The sequence below is a fragment of the Notothenia rossii genome (genome assembly GCF_949606895.1).
Source record: "Notothenia rossii genome assembly, chromosome: 5".
Classification (NCBI taxonomy): Eukaryota; Metazoa; Chordata; class Actinopteri; order Perciformes; family Nototheniidae; genus Notothenia; species Notothenia rossii.
The window spans coordinates 59,557,948-59,581,744 of NC_136903.1; the positions used below are offsets into that span (position 1 = coordinate 59,557,948).

The following is a 23,797-nucleotide window of genomic DNA, read 5'->3' on the forward strand; positions in this document are numbered from 1 at the left end:
GGCGAATACAGTCGCTGGTTTATTTATGTCTGTATAGGCCGTTGTTGTGAGTGTGGACGGTCGGAGCATTTACAACGTTAGCTTAGCCAAATCTCCATTAGAAAACACGCATTTTAAAAGGTTTTTCGCCTGCCGTCTGTCTGCAGACTTGTCAAAGCATTAATTCATGGTTTTTACTAACCGGTATCAGTATGTTGTTACTTCGGCATCATTTTGAAACGTGTATTACAATTAAATCACGGTCAAATATGTTCATCTTGTTGTAGTTGTAGCCCCCTTGACAGCGATTCTCTCTCTAGTTTAGACTGCGGTCAAGCCAGCCTCCACTCGGAAAAACCTAGTCAAGCCAGCCCTCACGTGATATTGCGGTGCGCGAATATCCTATGCATTACGGTAGAGTAAAAAAAGAAAATCCTCCCTCTGTGTTTAGATGAGAATAAAACAAAAACTGTCCAGTATCAAAGACTCATTTCACTTCAGGGTGAAAGCAGGACATCCCATATAGTCACTCAGAAAAAATCAGGACATTCTGATGTACAGTTTCAAAATAAAAGACCTTTGAAGTCTCATATATGAGCTATCATCCCTGTTTTTAGATGAGAATAAAACAAAAACTGTCCAGTATCATAGATCCATCTCACTCCAGGGTGATAGCAGGACACCCCATCAAGTCACTCAGAAAAAATCAGGACATTCTGATGCTGGCTTCACTAGGTTTTCCCGAGTGAAGGCTGGCTTGACCGCAGTTAGTTTAGCATACTCAGCCGGACTCAGCCTGGTTGTTCCTGGCCCTAGAACCACGATTTTATGGGGCCATTACATCACCAGAAGTTCCAATTTAAGGGGTCATTTCTCCCCCAAAAAATGTTTTACTCACTATATCAACAGCCCCACCAAAAATATTTTCCACCAGCCGCCACTGTCTGGCTCCCATTGTACTTTTAGAGACTCTAGGAACAACCAACAACCCTGCATTCTTGGAATGCAATGCCCTAGGAGGACAGTAGGGTATAATGAGTTCTTTAAGGTAAGATGGCGCCTGCCCATTAAGGGCTTTGTAGGCGAGAAGAAGAATTTTAAATTCTATCCTGTGTTCTATAGGGAGCCAGTGTAAGGCAGCCAGAACAGGAGTAATGTGGTCCCTTTTCCTAACTCTGGTTAGTACACGAGCTGCAGCATTTTGAATCAGCTGAAGCGACTTGACTGACTTCCTCGTACATCCTGATAATAAGGAGTTACAATAATCCAGCCTTGAAGTAAAAAATGCATGGACTAGTTTCTCTGCATCGTTTTGAGGCAAGATATGCCTCATTTTTGCAATGTTACGTAGATGGAAGTAGGCGGTCCTTGAAATTGATTTTATGTGGGCGTTAAAGGATAAATCCTGATCAAATATAACACCAAGATTCCTTACAGTCTCACTGGAGGCCAAATTAATGCCATCCATAGTTAGTATATCTTTAGATAATTTTTTTCGTAGATTATTTGGGCCAAGTACAATAACTTCAGTTTTGGTCGTGTTTAACATCAAAAAATTTAAGGTCATCCACGTTTTTAATTCCTTGAGGCAGTCTTGAATTTTATTTAGATGATTAATTTCATCAGGCTTGATTGATAAATATAGTTGAGTATCATCCGCATAACAATGAAAGTTTACAGAATGATTCCTTATAATATTGCCTACCTGAAGCATATATAATGTGAACAAAATAGGTCCGAGCACTGAGCCCTGTGGCACTCCATGGCTAACTTTGGTTTGCATGGGAGATTCATCGTTGACACGTACAAACTGAGAGCGTTCAGATAGATAGGACCTAAACCTGCCTAAAGCAGTTCCCTGTATGCCAACTAAGTGCTCTAGTCTTTGCAATAGGATATCATGGTCGATAGTATCAAATGCAGCACTGAGATCGATCAAAACAAGAATAGAGACAAGTCCCTTGTCTGAGGCTATTAGAATGTCATTTGTGACTTTAACCAGAGCTGTCTCTGTGCTATGATGTGTTCTAAAGCCAGACTGAAAATCTTGAAATAAAACATAGTTTTTTAAGTAATCACACAGCTGTATTGCGACTGCTTTCTCAATAATTTTTGAGAGGAACGGAAGATTAGAAATAGGTCTATAGTTGGCTAAAACCTCTGGATCGAGGTTGTGCTTTTTAAGAAGCAGTTTTATCACTGCTACTTTGAATGATTGTGGAACATACCCTGATAATAAAGACATATTCATAATATTTAATAAAGCAGTGCTAATTAATGGAAAAACTTCTTTTAACAGATTAGTTGGAATCGGGTCTAAGATACACGTTGATGGTTTAGAAGAGAGAATCATTTAATTTAATTGTTCAAGGTTTATGGCTGAAAAGCATTCTAGTTTACTATCTAGTGTAATATTAGAACTTATGTTTCCGGGAGCTGTTGATAACACTATACTGGTCAAAGGCAAGAAGTCATTAATTTTGTTTCTAAGAGTAACAATTTTATCGTTAAAAAAGCACATAAAATCATTACTATTGAGTGCTATGGGAATAGAAGGCTCAGTCGAGCTGTGGCTCTCTGTCAGCCGGGCTACAGTGCTGAAAGAAATCTTGCATTATTCTTATTCTCATCTATTAATGAAGAGTAGTAGGCTGCTCTCGCTATACGCAGTGCTTTCTTATATTCATTGAGAGTAATATGCCAAATTAAACGAGATTCTTCAAGTTTAGTGGAACGCCATATCCTTTCAAGTTGTCTCGACTTTTGCTTTATTTTGCGGGTTTCGGCATTATGCTATGGAGCTAATCTATGTTGTTTTATTTTCTTCTTTTTCAAAGGAGCAACAGAGTCTAATTTTATTCGCAGCGCATCTGTAGCACTATCAACAACATGATCAATTTGGGGTGGTGTACATTTTGTATAAGTTTCCTCTCTTACATGCAGACATGCTATCGAGTTAAGTATTGGTGGAATCTCTTCCTTAAATTTGGCTATAGCACTAACAGATAGGTTTCTGCTGCAGGAGCTTTTGACTAATGCTTTGTAGTCTAGTAACAGTACTTCAAAAGTTACTAAGAAATGGTTGGATAAAGCAGGATTATGCGGTTCGACTAATAGTTGCTCAATTTCAATACTATAAGTCAGAACAAGGTCGAGTGTGATTATAGCAGTGGGTTGGTTTATTTACACTCTGACAAAAACCAACAGAATCTAATATAGAGTTAAATGCAACAGTAAGGCTATTTTTATCATCGTCAACATGAATATTAAAGTCGTCTACGATAATTACTTTATCTGTTTTGAGTACAAAAGTTGATAAAAACTCAGAGAATTCTGATAAGAATTCTGAATAAGGACCTGGTGCACGGTACACTGTAACAAATAAGATTGGCTGCAAAGTTTTCCAGGTTGGATGCGTAAGACTAAAAACGAGGCTTTCAAAGGAACTATAATTTAATTGTTGTTTAGTATTGATAAGTAAACTTGAGTCAAAGATTGCTGCAACTCCACCTCCTCGGCCCGTGCCTCGGGCAATATGTGTATTGATATGGCTGGGTGGAGTGGCCTCATTTATGCTGACATATTCTTCATGTCTCAACCAAGTTTCAGTGAGACAGCATATATCAATATTATAATCTGATATTAAATCATTTACCAATATTGCTTTAGATGCTAGAGATCTTATGTTTAAGAGACCACATTTAATCTTCCTGTTTTGTTGCACTGTAGTAGTTGTTACATTTACTTTTATTAGGTTATTATGTATGACACCTCTATTAGGTTTTACCTTAAATTGTCCTTGGGCAGACACACACACCGTTAATATTGGGTATTTTATTGGGTTCGGGATTCCTATGGATGACTGCCAAGTAGCGTGGCGTGGGGAAAAAATTAGGGGAAGCCAATAATACGTCCTTTATTTTGGGTCGGGGTGTGGTGGTCAATGTAATAACCTAACCACATGAGTGATTACAGCACCCGGTATCATTTTACACACATTTGTATCATACAGATGCATGACTTACACACGCCTGTTATCTGACCGACAGGTCCGCACGCACTCTCCAGCCGAAACTCTAATAAGCATTCATTCACAAACTAGAGACCGTTTTACGTCCGATTCGCTCCTTTGTTCCTCGCTGTACACAGCCAGTTTGGGCATTGGCCTGTCATCAGATTGTATTTGTTGTTGCTGCTGCAGCAGAAGTTTAGTACAATAATTTTGTATTAAATACTCCAAATCTCCACCCTCCATAATTGCACTTGCTTCAGTTGCTTGCTACTTTCTAACGGCAGTGAGAGTGGTGCAGTGACGCTATCTATCTTCTATCGATTAGATTTATGATTCGAAAATTATAAAAGTAGAGTAGACATGTGGATATTATCCGACTGAACAAAACATGCATTTATCTAACAGGTTCGTTTTCCACTGACCTGATTTCGAGCTATTTTCCTAAATCCTATGGAGAAATCCCATTGCTATTTTGTCGAGGGAAACCGAGCGCATCTTGCTTCCGCGTTTTGGGACGCGTCACTGCACCACTCAGTTGATGCGATTTGATTGGATTGTGAAGCAAGGGAAGCCAGCCGCCTCTGGCTTCCCTTGGCATGGCCCTGACCAATCACAGGTTGGCAGGGGCATGACGTGAGCCTTGTCTGATTGGTCAATCCCTCAATTTTTTTTCACCAAGGGAAGCCAATTTCGGCTGGCCTCCTCTCGCAACAGAGAGTGCAATCTACTGTTTCACCATAACACCTAGAGGGGCGCTGTTTCACTCTTTGTAAAATCCTCAATGACAATGGGGGAGAGACAGGCCGGCAGCAACACACAACAAAGAATTTCCGAAACTAAACAAAGTATTTTCCTTTATTTATTAATATTATAACTACAATCTGAAAAATCAGGGTAAGCCTGGCTTCCCTTGGCCTCCAGGAAAAAACGCCACTGTGACTGCCTAGGAGGGGCGCAGAGAAGCGTGTAAGACTGCGACTCTGCCTCCTGGTCTCAACTCCAGTTTGTCATGGATTAAGTCCACAAAGCCCTGAAATGTTTGCAGAAATGAGATTTGCACCTTCCAAAGTAGGATGGATGCCGTCTCTCTTAATCAGACCAGGTTTTCCCCAGAAGGTTGTCCAATTATTTACGAAGCCCACATTGTTTGCTGGGCACCACCAAGACAACCAGCGCTGAAATGATGACATGCGGCTATACATGTCATCATTGATCAGATTGGGAAGGGGACCAGAGAAGATTACGGTGTCCGACATTGTTTTAGCATAACTACACACCGACGCCACATTAAGTTTGGTGCATTCTGATTGGCGTAAACGAACATCATTACCACCGACGTGAATAACAATCCTACTGTATTTACGTTTATTTTTAGCCAGCAGTTTAAGATGCGCCTCAACGTTGCCCGCTCTGGCCCCCAGAATGCATGTGACTGTGGAGGCTTCGGTCTCTAAATTCACGTGTCTCGTCATAATAGAGCTGCCAATAACCAGAGTTGGCTTCTCAGCGGGTGTCTCGCTGAGTGGGGAATATCTGTTAGATACGTGAACGGGTTGGTGGGGACCTGCGGGTTTCGCGTTATGCCCCTTCTGAACAGTCACCCAATCTCCCTGCCGCTCAGGAGTTGCCGGGGGACGGCTAAGAGGAGCTACCTTTTGCCGGTCCGCACCGGCTATCATGGGCTTTACTGTAGCTGAGTTACTTTCTAAGATGCGGAGCCGGGCTTCTATGGCTATGATTCCCGCCTCCAACCTAACAACTATACTACATTTAACACATGTATCGGTACCAGTAAAGGAGGTAGGGAAGTAACCAAACATGAGACAGTTAGAGCAGGAAATAGCACCCGAGGGTGGGGAAAGAGCCATGGCTAGCTATCAAGCTAAAGTAGCTATAGTTAGCAAACCCGAAGAGAGTGTAGGCAACTGTGGAGTTACAGTCGCTAAGAGAAAGAGAGTTGTGAGTGCTTAAGCTGTAGTAACGTGTGATTACAACGTCAGGCAGTTGCCGTGATCAAGAGTCTTAAAACGATCGATTAAGTTCTAAAAAGATCTAAAGGTTGAGCTTGCTGTGTGAGTGCTGAACTTGTGTGCTAACGTTAGCAGAGTATACTGTAAGTAACCTATTGTCTCTATGGTGGAGGAAATAAGTATTTGATCCCCTTGCAAAACATGTGTTAGTACTTGGTGGAGAAACCCTTGTTGGACACACAGAGGTCAGATGCTTCTTGTAGTTTCTCCTGGTTTGTGCACATCTCAGGAAGGATGTTGGTCCACTCCTCTCTGAAGTTCCTCTCCAAATCCTGAAGGTTTTGAGGCTGATGCTTGGCATCTCGAAGCTTCAGCTCCCTCCACAGATTTTATATGGGGTTAAGGTCCGTAGACTGGCTAGGCCCCTCCATCACCTAAATGTGCTTCTTCTTTAGCCACTACAGTGTTGCCTTGGCCGTATGTTCAGGGTCATTGTCCTGCTGGAAGACCCATCCATGACCCATTTTCAGTGTCCTGGCTGAGGGAAGGAGGCTATCTGCCAAAATGTCACGGTACATGGCCCCGCACATCCTCTCCTTGATGCAGTAAGTCATCCTGTCCCCTTAGCAGAGAACACCCCCAAAGCATAATGTGTCCACCTCCATGCATGACGGTGGGGATGGTGTTCTGGGGTTATAGTCAGCATCTCTCTTCCTCCAAACATGGCATGACGAGTTGATGCCAAAGATCGCGATTTTGGTCTCATCTGACCACATCAACTTCTCCCAAGCCTTCTCTGAATCATTCAGATGTTCATTGGCAAACTTCAGACGGGTCATTCATGTTCTTCTTGAGCAGGGGGCCTTGCAGCGTTGCAGGATTTGATCCATTATGGTGTAGTGTGTTCCCAACAGTTTTCTTGTGTTTGTGGTCCCAGCTGCCTTGAGATCATTAAAAGGTTCCTCCCGTGTAGTTCTTGGCTGATCCCTCACCTTTCTCATAATCATCAATACCCCACGGGGCCAGATCTTGTGTGGAGCCCCAGACCGAGGGTGACTGATGCTCATTTTGTATTTCTTCCATTTCTGAATAATCGCACCAACAGTTGTCTCCTTCTCACCAAGCTGCTTTCCGATGGCCTTGTAGGCAATCCCAGCCTTGTGCAGTCATCAGAGGGTGCGGACCCGGTCCTTAGACAGCTCTTTGGTCTTGCCCATGGTGGAGAGGTTGGAATCTGATTGATTGATTCTGTGTACAGGTGTCTTTTATACAGGTAACAAGTTGATATTAGGAGTACTTTCCTAAAGGAAGAGGACTTATGTAACCGGTCTGTTGGAGCCGGAATTCTTGTTGGTTGCAAGGGGATCAAATACTTATTTGCCACAGTTAAATGCAAATACATTTTAATTTTTTATATAACGTCAATTTCTGGATTTTCTTTTAGATATTCTTAATATCACTGTTAAAATAAACCTATAGACTGTTCCTTTCTTTGTAAGTGGGCAAACTTACAAAATCTACAGGGGGGTCAAATACTTATTTCCTCCACTGTACATCTCTAAGGTTTATGTCTTTCTGCTTTTTTTCCAACACTCTGGCCTATTTTGTTTAACAGGAAATACGCTGTTCCAAGGCCTAGCTACAAACCCATCCCCCACATTAACACTTCCTTATGAACATAAACTACAAACATGGCTAGGGTTGCACAATTAATCAAACCTATATCAAAATCACAATATGAACTCGTGCAATATTCAAGGGGTGCAGGCCTAAAATCCTAAAGATTCCTGAAAAGTTAGCATCATTAAAACATATTATTCAATGATAATGCGAATAATGTTTTTAAAACAGTCATTCCCTCTAATATTACAACGTTGAAATTAATTGCAATAAGGATTTGTTTTTCCAAATTGTGCAACTAAACATGGATATTGTCATAACTCACATTCACACATACAGTCACAGGCACAGATATCTATATACATTTTATTTCATTTATTGATTGCTGTCAGCGTAAAAAAAGTATTTCAACAAATATTACATTTTGTTTTCTACATTATACATTACCCACTTTACAGTAAGTGAACATGGGTGGGATTAGAACTGACAAAATGTAGTAGTAGTAGTTTCACGACTATTTTTGTTTCTCCCTCCTCTTAGGGTGTCGCTCTTTGGACTGTGAGCACTGTTTTGACCGGGAATTCTGTACCAAGTGTAAACCAGGCTTCAAGATGTCCAGCGGCAAGTGTGTGACACACTGCCCGGCAGGAACCTACGCCCACCAAACTGACTGCCTTGGTAAGTAATGATGCTTTTAAATAACCCAATACAAATTTGAAGAAATCAAGTCAAATAATTAGAGGTAATCTGTGTGTATCAAAACGTGATATACAGTATCTTTCTCTCTGCCGTAGAGCTCTATTGTTGTCCGAAAACTATAAAAAACACAATAATGAGCCACACTGTTGAACTATATAAAGTGTTCCTTAATTACCATGAACATACATTGTCCCAAATGCTCAATAGAGCCCCAAATGTGGATTAATCTGCCGCTGAAAATACTCCCCAACAAAGGAACTGTTTCCTGTCCCCAAAAATAGTTTGCAGCTGTTATTATGTCTTGGTAGAATGATGAAAAAGTCAAAGTGTAGTTTAGCAGTGTGTAAATATACTCATTCCATGAAACGCTATCCTCCAAAAAACCTATAAATAATCAGCTTACAGGTATGAATGTTTTATATTTAGTGACTTGAAGTCAGTGAACTAAAAGCCTATTGACCAGCAGCCAGCTGTTAAATGCAAGCAGCTCTGAAATGGAAGCATCGGTCAAACGAACAGCAGACATATTCCTGGTAAAACCTTTCCTTGAATGTGGTTTCTCTTTGGCTCTGTGGTCATTTCCTGCAGTGTTTTATGTTTGAAGGGTTGATCATTTATTTGGTTATGTATCTTTTAGGTTGCATCAGGCGGACTTTGGTCAAAAATGTACGACTGTTGATAAATTGCAACTGTTTTGGTAAACTGCACTTTGTTTCAAACAAGACCATGAACAAGAAAACACATCTTGAAGCTATTTTTAAACGATTTCTCATGGATAAAATGATTATTCTCGAAGAAAGTGACAATATCAAAGTAAAGAAACTTCTTAACGCATAACAGTTTAGTTACACATGCGAACTACAAGTTCAGCCTTTGTGGTATTTTGTCTTGAAGTATTTAAGTGTTTGTTTTGAGAACTGATTCTTATCTTTGTCTGTTTCTGTGGACTTGCATGTGCTCCATTTATTTCTCTTTATTTATTAATTATTTTCTAATATGCAGCCAAACTTTCAATTCAACACATGATTCACGTTAAAGTCTTCTGAGAAGTTTAATAATGTAATACCTTATCTGGTTGTGTTTTGTACCAACTTCCTCCTGATTGCTTTTCTGTTTTGTTTTGTTTCTTTGTTTCTTTTTGGTGTTGTTTTTGTTTTGTTTGTCTACCCTCCCTCCCAAATGTAAAGCGCCTTTGGGTTCAAGAAAAGCGCTCTAGAAATAAAATGTATTATTATTATTATTGTCCCTTCTAACTAAGTGAGATGTACTGTTGAGTTTCCCCTCTGCTATCCACCTGCGCCATCTGCAGCTTCTGCTGTTTCTTGGCTTCGTGACCACATCTGGTTTTGATGGCGATGTTAAGGGTTCATGCCTCACTGTTGGTACACACCTCGAGCAACTCCAGCAAAGAGTCATTGGAAATCTATTCATTTATACCAAACTCTGACAATGATAATGATGATTTCCAGGAAATGTTGTCCCAACTTGGCTATGGCTGATGGTTTTTCCGCTGTGGGCTTTGTGGAAAAATGGCAGTGATTGATTTTGTCGGTGACATCACTAATCAGCAACCGGTTAATAGGAGTGTGACGTCCCATGTATTAATGCTTCAGCTGGTACTCATCTATCTTAAATGATAGCAATGTGTTTGCCGGTGTCTGAGGAAAACCGTTGTCTTAAAATATTGCAACGGCTCCATGGGTGATTGTTGTGAGTTATTGATTTATCTAAACCATCTCGGTTCTTGCATTTCTCTAATGGAAGATAAAATTAAGCCAAAACATTCAAATTAAAAAGTTATTTACAGTTGAAACTTTCCTTGGTTTTGGTTTCCTTGATTTCGAAAGTAAGGGGCCATGCGGCTTCACAGCATTGGACGACTCATGGTCATGCCGCTAGGCATTAGGACTTGGCTCCTGATTGGAAGAAGGATTTCACTTGTTAGCTTCCGTAATTGAAACCGGACAAAGGGCAGTTTGTTTTAAAACTATTGGCTATATTAACTTATCAATGAAATGTGTTTTGGAAAAGGGCGCAGGGAGTTTCTGAAGGTGGTGATTTGCACTGGACAACTCTCATAAAGTACTCTTTACCACAACTTTAGACAATATGTCGCCATCTAAATACTCAATGCTGTACAACCAGAATGCATTGCAGGGCTTCTCAATTAGACCATGAAAAGAAGCTTTAAAATGACAGATCCTGTTAACATAAGCTCCCTTTATACTATACACGATTTACTCCATGTTCACCGCGAGGTTGGACGAAGAGCATGGCAGCGAAAACAGACAGTTAGTTTTGTTTCTATTATTACCTCATTTTGCTATCATGCGCCGGCACCTATTTTTCAATAGGGACAAGTGGCGCAGGCAGCAATATAGAGCCGTATTACCGATTGTCAGGTGATCTGATGTTTTATAGTAGCTTAAGGCCGAGAGAGAGGAAAGTGCATTTTAAAAGTTTTAAAATGTACTTGTTGAAACACCTGTAGCGGCAATAACTCCCTATGAGTTAGCTACTGAGAGGCTAAAAAGTGCTCTTTGCTGTGACGCGCTCCATGTAAAAGTCTGTAGTCATTTGTAGTCCATGGTGTTTAATAAAACAAAAACAAACAATATACAACTCAGAAAGTATCAGAGCGCCATTCACCCTCTTCCTACATCATATCCTCTCCAAACCGGCATCCAACAGGTGACCTAAATACCAATAAACCATACCCACATGACCATTGCCGGAAGTGATAAACAATAAGAATTAAGATAATAATACAAAATAAAAAATGTAAGGCAAAAACAAGAATTTTGGCTCCTACAACACCCATGACGTTCCTTTGGTTTATCACATTCTAAACTAGTGGAAAACTTGGGTTCTGCAATCCTCTTTTCCCCAATACTGTCTCCCTTTAAGATATGTGGTTAAAAAAGCAAGAACTTGAAGTACTACCTATTTGTCTGACCTTGACAAATCTCAATCCTTTTCTCTCTTAGAGGACGGTCTCTTGGCTGCATTGGGAGAATGGAGCGAATGGAGCGACTGTCTCCGTGAAGGCGTCACCTGCGGCTTCAGGTGGGGCAAGCAGACCAGGACCCGGATAGGCGGGCCGTCCGGGAGAACGCCTGAAGAGAAGGCAGCATCACTTTGTCCGTCGCACAGCGAGACACAGAGGTGCAGGATGAAGAAAAAGTGTCCCACAGGTGAGGAGAAAGGGGGGAAATTAGAGGCGCAAACAATACACATTTAATAGTTGTTCATATACAATTTGTATTTAACCACAGACCAGCTGCTGCTTGTTCTTTATTATGTTGGACTACCAACACTTGTCTATTTCCAGCATTGTTAAGTCTTGAGTAATGTACTCTGTTGACACGCTTGTGCAATTTATAATACCAAATGGGAGATTGGACCTCTTTAAAAACATGTGCAACTTCAAGTTAATACTTGTAGGCTGATGTTAACAGTTTTCCCTTTCGGGAGCAGTAGCAGAGCAGGGAAGAAGCTCCATGACTGTTGGACCTTTTCCAGACAAGTTTCAAAGGTTAAGGGTTTTTATTGCATATTACGGAGGTGTTATGTTCCTGCTATCCCTCCATATGGACACCTTTAAACTTTATTGTCTTTGGTTGAAAGGTGAAAGTTCTTTGAAGCTGAAGTTACTGACATTCTGTAACTTAGGTGATAAACAATGGACATGACAACATCAAACTTAGGGAAACAATGGACTAGTTTCATAAACTATTACTAGTAAACGTACATACATCAAACTTGTTCACAGCAAAGGAGTATCAATACATTGCCTTATAAAGCAAGTTTCCATGGTCAACTAGTCAATATCAAGTATCAGAGTTTGCCTTTCTCTCTCATCCTATGATCAATTACTGCTGTATTTTTGAAATATCACAATAAACCTGTGGCACGATTACAGCTGTGTTAGAGTTATAGGACTATTTTGGTAAAGGTTAAAATAAATCAAAATGGACTTGTGGTAGGAAACGGTTTGCTAACAGCAGTTTCCAGTTTTCTTTTGTTGACAAACTCCTCCCTATGCTGAGTTTGTCCTCCCTCTGATATTGGTTTGGATTCAACTACATACAGAATAATTTTTACTGAGGTGCGGAAGTTACATAACAGATATTCAAGGTTGACTTCAGCTTGACTTTGTTTCTCCTCTTACTACGTCAACTGTCTTGGCTCTTTATTACTTAGGTTAAATACATATTGATTTTGTGGGTTGAATACAAATTACAGTGATTTACTTCTCAGGGCTATTATCCAATATGTCATTTCCTCTGCTGTCAGGGAAACCTTTAGGAAATGCAGTGTTCACCTGTTTGTGCTGTGATTTTGTCTTTAAATCATAACAACACAGTTTGGGAGCTTTTGTTTATGGTAAATGCAATATGACACTAGCATGGTACAAAACATTTCTGATGATGGCATGTGGTGGAACAACTGAAAGGCTGCGGGTAGGAAACCACTTTCAAAATGTTTATCTGTTTTATTAAAATTAAAATATATTCCTACATGGCGTGGTTTTTGGAAAGCAAAATATCTGAGTCACATGTTAAGGAAAAAGTGATATTTTCAAAAACTAGCATTTCATAAACAAGTTAGAGGACGTCCATTAAATAATTTCTCTTTCCGTTAGAGTAAAACTAGGAAACATATTGATAATGCTGCATAATTACTGTGTTTGCGTGGCATCTCAGTGTTTAATGCAACATACTCAAAGACAAATCTACAGCCCCTCACAGAGGATTTCTCTCTTGAGCACCAGGTAAAGAAAATGGAAACAGTAGAGAATGAAGTATGAAGATGAAATGATAACGGACTGTATGTCAACCTTGCCTGGCTTCACGTTGCCAAAAAAGGCCTTGTTTTTCTGAATGTTGGCTGCTGCAAGATAACATCTTAAAACCTCACAGCACCTCAGCTTCATCAGAAGTTTTACTTTAACGCTGCTTCCATCCAAGGATATCAAGGTCTTTTCGATGTAGTGCAACTCACAGCGATAGGACTCCAGAGGGTAATGCTCATCATGTGTTCTGTGTTGGTGAGCCGTAATGAATCCTTAAAATCTCCAACTGCAAGAAAAACTTTGAAAACTCTCTGTTGTGAAATTGCTGTCAATACTAGTTAAAATTGTACTGAAGAGAACAAAAACACAGAGTATTTAGTCAATTACGCTGAGCCCTCATCAGAAATGAAACTATTGTATAGTAGACAGTGTTTGGCCTTTGTTTTTAACTCTGCATTTAATTAATGACCGACTTCAAACTGCTTTTCTAAAACCTTCAGAACCTTGCAGCACGTTCCCTCCAAAACCAAATTGTGGTTGTGACCTTTTGTTGTTCTATCTTGTCTAAGTTCTTTGTGTTTTTCACTCTTTCAAAGTTAGTGGGAAAGCCGAGAGTTATCTCTCTTCAAATGTCTGTAAATATTGTCTTGCTTTGGTGACTGGGTGTTTGTGTGTGTGTGAGTGTCCATGCCTGTGTGTTTTCAACTTCTTCCACGATGGAAGCCATGTCATTTTAAGTGATTATCATGATCATTGTCAGATATTGATAGTATGTCCGGTGGCATTAGCAGAGAAAGAAATCGGATCCAGCAGAGTCTGGCGCAGGGATCGGGCCCTTGCACCTAATAGCGCACATCTGGGATAAAAGGGTGCTGTCATCGCTCTGACATTCCTCTGTTGTTTCAGATTAGACGGCTCTAGTCTTTTAATTCCTGCTTTCTTGTTGTCTTATTCTTTTCAGATGATGAGGAAGGACATGGGTCTCATCTCCAATCCACTCTGTCTCTTCTGTGGTTCTCCTTGCTGCTGGCAGCAAACTTTCAGGGGCTAACCGAGGACTTTGTAGCTTGTGCTACTGGCGATTTAGCAACATTTCTTACAGACTGTTGAGATGTTATGCTGCAGGGGAATGTCTCAATTGGTAGCACAAAATCTATTTATATTTACGTTCATGTTATCTGATTGACATATGCACTTAATGAACAGTGGCCCAGCTGTTTGACAGAGAATCTAAAGGTCACGGGTTCAAGTTTAAGAAAAGTGTTCAAAGGTGAAGATCTAGTACAGAGGTTGCAGATATTGCAGTCTTGCTCTGACATTGGGTAGAGAAGCATTTTTGTAGCTGGTATGCAAGCAGTTAAATTCTGGTACCAGCAAGATAAGCCCGGGCGTGTCAAGTAAACAAGAAGCAGTCACCTGTATTGCATTTGCAATGAGTAAACTACCCTGTATAAATTGAGCACAGTTATTACTTTTACAGCCATGGGCGACTTTGAGGGTGGATTTTGTGTTGCCTGGCGCTATAAAGGCTGGTAAATGTTTGTTTGGGATGTTAGCATGCTTACTTAGCCAGTAAAGCTAAGGCTAACGGAGTCTTTTTGTTGACTAAACTGTTTATATATATATATATATATATTAGGGCTGTCAGTCGATTAAAATATTTAATCGCGATTAATCGCATGATTGTCCATAGTTAATCGCGATTAATCGCAAATTAATCGCACATTTTGTATCTGTTCTAAATGTACCTTAGAGGAATATCTTTCAAGTTTATAATACTCTCATCAACATATGAGTGGACAAATATGCTTTATGCAAATGTTTGTTATCATTTGAACAATGACAAATATTCTCATTATTAAACACAACAACCTCTGAACATTACAAATATTCCCCTCAATTCAATCTGGAACCTATCTCATACAATAATAAAATACAAAGTGTGTGCGTGTGTGTGTGGGTGGTGTGTGTGTGTGTGTGTGTGTGTGTGTGTGTGTGTGTGTGTGTGTGTGTGTGTGTGTGTGTGTGTGTGTGTGTGTGTGTGTGTGTGTGTGTGTGTGTGTGTGTGTGTGTGTGTGTGTGTGTGTGTGTGTGTGTGTGTGTGTGTGTGTGTGTGTGTGTGTGTGTGTGTGTGCCGTGTGTGTGTGTGTGTGTGTGTGATGGATCGTTGGAGCTATGTGCAACTCAAGGCGCCATATGCTCGAACGGGAGCTGCCTGGACGCTACAATCATGTTGCGTGCACTATCCGTGCTGAGTGTGCTGACTTTTTTCCCACTATGTCCCATTGTCTGGCTACCTGCATGAAGTGAAGTGCTCGGCGCAGTTGTCGGCGAAATGTCGCTCCTCTGTTTTCATTTAAACAGCTCCTTATATCCGTTAGCGCAGCTAGCTAGCACCAGATGCTAACAACAACAACAATACACGTAAGGTCTCTCTCGCGCCACACATACACACACCCTCCCGGTCCTCCCGATGGCCAGTCGGTGCCTGCCGGTGAGCGTGGAAGTGTGGTCTGCCGCAAGCGGACGGCAGGAGCGGGGTTATGGCTAGAAACTGAGGTTACCTACTGAAACCCCAGCTTCTATGAGTAAATGGCGTAGCCCTCTAAGGCTATCGCTATTGGCTAATCCCCCTGCGCACCCGCGCAGCACTGAAACACTTGTAGTCCACGCCCACCCGCAAGGTGGGCCCCACCCTCGGGCTTCCTTCCGGTATAAATAGGAAGGAGGCCCGACAATCTGCTCCCATACAAAATAACTTTTCTTCAGCTGTCTGAAGAAACACACACACACACACGGCACACACACACGCACGCACACACGCGCACACACATACACACACACACACACACACACACACACCCTAGTAGAGCCAGTGGAGCCCAGCGCTTAGAGGGCTGCGCCATTTACTCATAGAAGCTGGGGTTACAGTAGGTAACCTCAGTTCTATTTCGTATATGGCTTCGCCCTCTAAGGCTATCGCTATTGGGTTAAGGGCGAAGCATGATGTAGTCTGCGCCCCACTGGGTCCGCCCGGCACTAGAAGCACAGACATACCTGCTAAATAACACCCCATGCCTGTTGTGCCATGCGTAATGGCGCATCACCGTCCCTGGAACATAGCAAAAAATGCCTATCTTCCATGAGAGGACGAAGGCTGGGAACAATACATACCTGCCGCTGTGAAAAGTAGAGACGAAGGTCATACTTTGCCCAATGACAAAAAGAGGGGGAACAGCAGCTCTCTGCGTGCAGACAGGCAGGAGAGCGCACGGCTGGATCCCTGACGTCACTCACTCTGACAGGACACTCCGTACAAAATGTGTCAAAGGAAAAAAAGGAAACATCCCTCTCATAAGAGGGAAAAAGGGCCGCTCTCCGCGTGCCGAGAGGCAGGAGAGAGGCGCACAGCTGGATCCCTAACGTCACTCACTCTGACAAGACACTCCGTACAGGGTGTGTCCGAGAGGAATCGGAGACATCCCTCAAATACAATTGAATAAATGAACAGGGGGAAGACCAAGATGCAGCAGTGCAAATGTCTTCGACTGACATTCCTCCCTGCAAAGCCGTGGAGGAGGACATTCCTCTGGTGGAGTGCGCATTGATGTTCTCCGGGAGATCCACCCCAGAGGAGACATAAGCCTGTGACACAGCTTCACACAGCCAGTGTGACAGCCGTTGTGCAGACAGAGGCTGCCCGATCGAGCGCTCTCTATAATGCACAAACGGGCGCTGAGAATGGCGCAAGGCAGTCGTGCGCGCCACTAGCAGGACAGCGAGCGCACAGGACAGAGGAGAGGAGACGCGGCTTCTTCCTCCGACCTGTGAGGAGGGGGACAGAAGCCAGCCAGCGCGCTCTGAAATGTATTAACCGACAGGTTGAAACCAGGCTTTAGCAATGAGCCCTGCTGGCTATTAGCCAACAGTTTATAGGCAGCTGGCTTACAAAGGGCGTGAGGCAACCCAAGGTGGGCTTGGACCGAAAGGGCTGCGCGGGGGCCTCCACACGCTGCGTCTCACTCCGACTCTCATCATGAGGCGCGTACACGCTCAGGGGATGGATGGAGGTGTGTGCAGTGCTGCCCACATGAGGCGTTATATAACGGCGCTCATGGGTTTATTATGACCGTGTGTAGGAGGCGTATCTCGGACAGAGGAATGCCGTTTGCTCTGCAGGTTATTAACTGAGGTTAAAACCGGCAGGCTTCAGCAGCGAGCCCTGCTGTCTACTTAATCAACAGATTAGTGGCAGGCGGCTTAATTAGCGAGCTCTGCAGTTTATTAACCGATAGGTTAAAACCAGCAGGCTTCTGCAGCAAGCCCTCGGCGCCGTGGCGCTGTGGGCGCTGCCGCTGGGGTCACTCAGCCTGGAATACTGCTCATTCCCCCATTCTGGCTCCTCTGTGATGTGCTGTGCTGGTCGTCATGGTGACGAGCCACGCCATTGCCCTCGCCGCCGCTGCCCGTGAGGCGAAAGGGCTGCGAGGAAGCCTCCACACGCTGCGTTTCACTCCGGCTGTCATCATGAGGCGTGTACACGCTCAGGGGATGAGTGGAGGTGTGTGCAGTGCTGTCCACATGAGGCGTTATACTGGCGCTCATGGGTTATTATGACCATGTGTAGGAGGCGTATCTCGGACGGAGGAATGCCGCGAGCTCTGCAGGTTATTAACCGATCCAGCAGGCTTCTGCAGGGAGCCCTGCTGTTTAGTTAATCAACAGATTAGTGGCAGCCGGCTTGATTACCGGCTCTGAGGGTCTCGCGGAGCAGACCAGGAGCGGGGGAGCCTCACTCCCCTTTGACTCGCCGCCGGGAGACCCTGTCTCTGGGGTGGCGGGGGAGCGGAGACGTGGGAAGTAGCCCCTGCAGCCGCCGAAGGGCGAGTCTGACGCCGAGGCGGTTGCTGTGGGCGTCTCTCCGCTTGTGGCCTCCTGTGGCTGGCGTGGACGCCGCGGCTGCTGCGGGCGTTGGTGCCGCTGTGGGCGCTCAGCAGGCTGGAGCCAGCTGACATGCTGGCGAATGCCGTCCGCCTGTTCCGCGGCCGTCTTCATGGACTCCACCATGGCGTGGAACTGTACGGGCTGATTGGAGCGTCCAGTAGCACTTTTCTCGCCGTCTCCGTAACAGACGCCTGCTGCAGCCAGAGGTGGCGCTGGATCTGTGTCACCCACGCGGAAATCCTAACCTGGGAGACAGCGACGGACGCGCACAGAGTGAGCGCCGTGCTGGCTGCCTTGCTGATTTCCTCTGCCTCGGTGGTGGACCGCTCTACCAGTGTCACCACCGAGTTGGAGAGCAGCGCAATGATATTCTGCACACTGGTGCACCCGGTCGGCCTGGCGGGCGACATACTCTCTGGGGGAGCTCAACGTAGGGCGCTGTCCTGTGGCGACGGAGAAGGGGACCGCATGCTCGGCCACCAAACCAGCCCCCTGCTCCGACTCTGTCTCCCCCGTCCAGGGGAGAGGAGGGAGGGGAGAACTGCACGGTGAACCATGGAGGGAGAAGGGATAGGAGTCGTCTGACTCCTGCCCGGCACTCGGCTCCAGGGACATGCTGCCGTCCACATGCTCCTGGACGGGCCAATCGTCCTCGTCGGCTGCAGCAGCTAGAGCGTCCGCTCTTCGCTTCCTGTCGGCTGATGGGAGACTGGCACAGTGTGAGCAAGCGACCTGCTGGCTGAGAGCCAGGCAGGATTCGCACATTGCGTGCTGGTCATAGCTCATGATATATCCTGAGCCACATGAGGGACAATTTCGGACGCAGTTGTTGCTCATGATGTTTAATGGTTCTGGGCTTCAGTAACTGCTGTGGTTTGCTGAAGAAAAGAGGGAGCAGATTGTCGGGCCTCCTTCCTATTTATACCGGAAGGAAGCCCGAGGGTGGGGCCCACCTTGCGGGTGGGCATGGAGTACAAGTGTTTCAGTGCTGCGCGGGTTCGCAGGGGGATTACCCAATAGCGATAGCCTTAGAGGGCGAAGCCCAAGGGCGCCGGAAGCAGGGGGGCCAGGGGGCCATTGGCCCCCCCACTTTTCAGCCCTGCCCCACATTTTCGCAGCAGCAGATGCCGCGGAAAACTGTACAAATCCCGTTTCAATAATTCCCCTCTACTCTAAAGTCGCATCTAAAACGCGATCTGATCTAGCTGTGTACATTTTGTTATTTTTGATTGTTATATTCAGTTTCACTAGCTTCAGGCATGTTTGAAGCTTGTAAAGGGAAGATGACAGCTCTCACTCGCCACTCTGCTGTTCCTCAGCGCCGCTCCCCCTCCCTCCCGCTGAAATTATGAATGTAAGGTGTATAGTAATCATAGATAACACGGCAGGGTCCGTTACAGTTTGTTTTTATCTGATTTCAAATAAGCAAAGTCTTGGCTTTCAGTACATTAAACTTGTTTCGGCAAATTCAGATGATAAATAGGCCTACAACTTTGAAGCTTGTAACGGCATAATTACAAGCGGAGAACGGAGTAATGTAACGTCACTGCAGGCATAACAACAGCCGGTGTTTCTCGTGAGTCTTCTCCCCGGGAAACAAACACAATACACACAAACGCAAAAATACACAAACACACACGTATATACACGAGGAGCGGAACACTGTACAAATCCCGTTTCAATAATTCCCCTCTACTCTAAAGTCGCATCTAAAACGCGATCTGATCTAGCTGTGTATATTTTGTTATTTTGTATTGTTATATATATTCAATCTCATTAGCTACACGCATTTTTTAAGCTTGTAAAGGGAAGACCACAGCTCGCCTCTCACTGGCCACTCTGCTCTTCCGCAGCGCCGCTCCCCCTCCCTCCCGCTGAAATTATGAATGTAAGGCATAGTAATCATAGATAACACGGCAGGGTCCGTTACAGTTCGTTTTCATCTGATTTCAAATAAACAAAGTCTTGGCTTTCAGAATATTAAACTTGTTTCGGCAAATGCAGATGATAAATACAGGTTTGAAGTTTGTAATGGCATAATTACAAGCGGAGAACTGAGTAATTTAACGTCACAACAGGCATAACAACAGCCGGTGTTTCCCGTGAGTGCAGTAATCCAAACGAAAATATCTTCCCTCCGTAGTATTTTTGATCATTTGCTCCGCTAATAATCAATCAGATCGATGGATTCCAGAGAAGAGAAACACTTTAAAGGCCTTTTTCTCAAAACGATGACTCTGTAACAGTCATTATATAATGTGACATATTTTGCTTAATATTTGGAGTACAAAAACAATCCTGATCTCATTAGAAAGCTAGGAATCAAAATGTGTCTTCGGGTCAATGCGAACGATTTCGATGGAGCAGGTCACTTTGCATTAGGTAAAATAAAGCAGGCAGACATAAGAGGAAGAATATGTACATTTTAACCCAATCAAATAGGACATTGTCACACCATTCAAATGTATCCATGTAAATTACAACCAATAAAAAAGCTTAGATTTGTTTATTTGTTACGTTGTTTACTTTATTTGTTACGTTGTTCTGCTGTGTGTGTCAGCCGTTAACCTAGAGATATAAAGAATATATACACTTGCAAACATGTCAGAAGAACCAGCGCAGAAGAAAACTAAATACGGTCAATCTAAACTTAAATTTAACAACTGGAAGGTCACATCCCTGACTACCACACCTCCGGAGGCTGGAGCTTCTTCAAACAGCGAAGCCAGATGAACCCAAAAGCAGCAGCTCTAGTCTGCGGCCGCAGAAACTGTCAAAACCGCCGCCGACCCCACCGCCGCCGTTGTTGAACCGAAACAGGCTGGTTCCAACTGCATGGAGGTTTGCTGTCGGGACATTGAGGCGGTTAAAGCTGTACAGCTAACTATCAGAAAAAAGGAGACCGCTAGTAGATTATTTGGGCAAAGAGAAGGTACTTCAACGCAGAATGGTACAAAAACAGAGTGGTTAATTCTTTGCAAAACCACTAAACGATAGTGATAAATTGCGATGTTAACAACCTCATGATAACCTCATTTTTTTTTAACTTAGGATCATACCTGTGTTTAGTCTAGAAAAAGGTGAATGTGTGCATTTTATTATAAAATTGTGTATATTTACAGACTGTTGCAAACACTAAGAAGCTTATAAACATCAGGTTTAAAACTAAGACACAATTAAAGATGTTTGGAGTTTTATTTGAGTTATTCATTTACATTTTTTGTCAAAGAGATGCTGATTTGAAACCGTTGTAGCCGTTACGGCATTTCCTGTTTCTGCCGGAGAGAGGGGAGTTTGTCCCAAAGCTTGCCGCTGTATTTACTCCCTCCATCTGACAGGAGGGAGCCTCATGTGTCACTCCACGGAGTTCACTCCGTCACGGAGGGGGAGTGTCTAGGGCGTAGTTTGGGATTGGGCCATACACACGCACTTTTTTTGGCCCCCCCAATTCTAAAATGAATCCGGCGCGCCTGGCGAAGCCATATACGAAATAGAAGGATCCGTCTTGTGTAACACTCGCGAGAGTTTGCAAGTCACGTGGCTGAATGTTTACGTTTGGCAGGCAGCCTTTCAGTTACGATCGTTAACTAACATCAGTGGGCCACAGCAAATGATGGTGAGAAGCTAAACTATCTATTAATTATGTCAAAGAAGAATGACAAGACTGTAGATCACCAACACTATGGTTTATTTTTTATTCACAGGCAAGTCAACGTTGTCACAGTAAAAGTCCCAAGATAGCTCCTGGTGCAATACAATTTTCCCTTTCAGTGTTTCACTATTATGTCTGATGTTTCTCTATTAATATTGCTGCTGCATTAATGTGTATGTTGCATGTTACTGCTGTAGATGTGTTTCCGAGCCGCTCTGATTACAACAAGAGTTACAACGAGAACGTGATGTCATATTTACACAAGACGGATCCTTTCTAGCCATAACCCAGGAGCGGGGCTGTCAGCTTCAGCTTGTAGATGGTATTTTAAACTTTAAAGCGCTCTGAAACTACGGGGCGGCCGAGGACAAAAAATACACATGCGTTAATCGTGTTAAAATAATTAGTGGCGTTAATTTTTTTTGCGTTAACGCGTTATTAACACGTTGACTTGACAGCCCTAATATATATATATTGAAACTTAAATTACCAGTTTATTGCGATTGTATGGAGCGTCATACTCTGATGTGCAAGGCTAGCCAGTGAGTTAGAAAGTGACGCCAAGGTTTCCTGACCAATTGTCTACATGCGACGAGTTAAGTATAAGAATTGGCTAAAAACTGAGCACCAATCTGTCCTTGTTTTGACAGGCTAGTGCCTCTACAGGAACATTGAAGGATTCACCCCCTGGGCACCATTAATGGCTTGAACACTGCTCACTGTAAGGACTGTTAAGTGTGTTTATTTTTACCCAACCAGTTTTGCCATTGTGTCTAAGCATAATCAAATGGTGAACCATATGTTTTACTGTTAAATAGAATTGCTTACCCACAGATGGTTAGGCTTTCATAGCCTGCAATGCTAAAGACGTGCTTCACTGGAAATCAAAAATAACTCAACATTCTGAATATGTGGATATTTGTAACCAGCTGAAGGGGGTTTGAGTCTGTAAAACCATAAATAATCCAAAATATGTTGTGTAGTAGTGATCCCATACATTACTTTTCTAAATCCTACAGCTCTCTGATGTTTCCCAAAGCCAGTTGAAGCAGTTTATTTTCTGTTTTATTTTAAACAGTAGGACTGCAACAAATGAAAGAAACAAAACATTGTAAATAAAGGACTGTTGCTGATAGACAGCATTTCAAATGACTGAGTCACAAAGGCCAGGCGCCGGATAGACATGATTTGTCTTAAGACGTCTTACATTATTTGAAATCGGCCAGGATGACATTCAATAGCTCCATACCCTGTCAAGTTGGGGATTCTGTAGGCTATCCCTAACCCTTAAAGAGCATCTTGCTTTTTTTTTTTTTTTCTACATTTATGCTTAAACTTGCTTGAAAATTACAATTAAAAAAGTGAATGTAGGATTTGATATGTTTTACGAGACATAAGGGCAGGAATTCAGAGGGAAAGGAGCAATTTTGAGCTCTGCTCTTAAAAACGGCTTTTTTTTAAGGTCATACGTGAAACGCGTCATATTACATCACAAAGGGTAAACATCTCCGCTCTCTGACTACGGGTATAGTTAGTAGTTGCGTTGAATTGAGCGGTTGTGTTTTAGTGAGCTGGTATTTTTTAGTAGTTTTACATTGTATTTCACCATTTGTAATCATGGTGCAGTATTGTGTTTGTGCAGGTTATACCAGCCTGTCAGGACATCGAGTCCACAGTTTCCCTCACGGGAAAAAGACCGGAGCTAGCGTTCATTCCTTGGTGCGTTGTGCATCCACCTCCCTGCAGCACATACTCTCTACAGCTTTATCAGGAAACCGTATTACATCTCTCTCCCCCCCCCCCCCCCCCCTTTGCTGTTCTCTCTCTCTCTCTCCCCTCCGGAACCGTAAGACGTAGTGTGGAGTTGCATTAGGTAACGCTGTGGTGGCTGTACTGCTCCAGCCGTCTCCCTTGTGTTTGTTTGTTTCCCCCTGTCTGTGTTGTTTGTGTGGGCGTGGTGGCTGTCACTCCTGGCTCCCGGCTCAACCTCCACTCACCTGCTGCAATCAGCTGTGCACCCTCCCCGACTACACACCTGCTTTCCATCAAGCCATTTACAACGGCATATCAACGGAGGCTCCACAACCTTTCTCCGCCAGATCGTCAAGTATCAGCCGTATCTCGCT

The 23,797-nt window shown here is 43.4% G+C and overlaps 1 protein-coding gene across 4 annotated transcripts in view; it reads left to right on the top strand.

Moving 5' to 3' along the window:
• Window positions 1-23,797, top strand: part of rspo4 (R-spondin 4) — a 92,530-nt gene that overhangs the window by 37,002 nt on the left and 31,731 nt on the right. For 2 of the 4 annotated variants that reach the window (XM_079683345.1, XM_079683346.1), the window contains exons 4-6: window positions 8,122-8,259; window positions 11,268-11,474; window positions 14,037-14,875. In XM_079683345.1, the coding sequence (XP_079539471.1) occupies window positions 8,122-8,259; window positions 11,268-11,474; window positions 14,037-14,185 (494 nt within the window). In that variant the 3' untranslated portion in view covers window positions 14,186-14,875. Of the gene's footprint in view, window positions 1-8,121; window positions 8,260-11,267; window positions 11,475-14,036; window positions 14,876-23,797 lie in introns of those variants that run through there. The other 2 variants (XM_079683344.1, XM_079683347.1) reach the window with 2 other exon arrangements.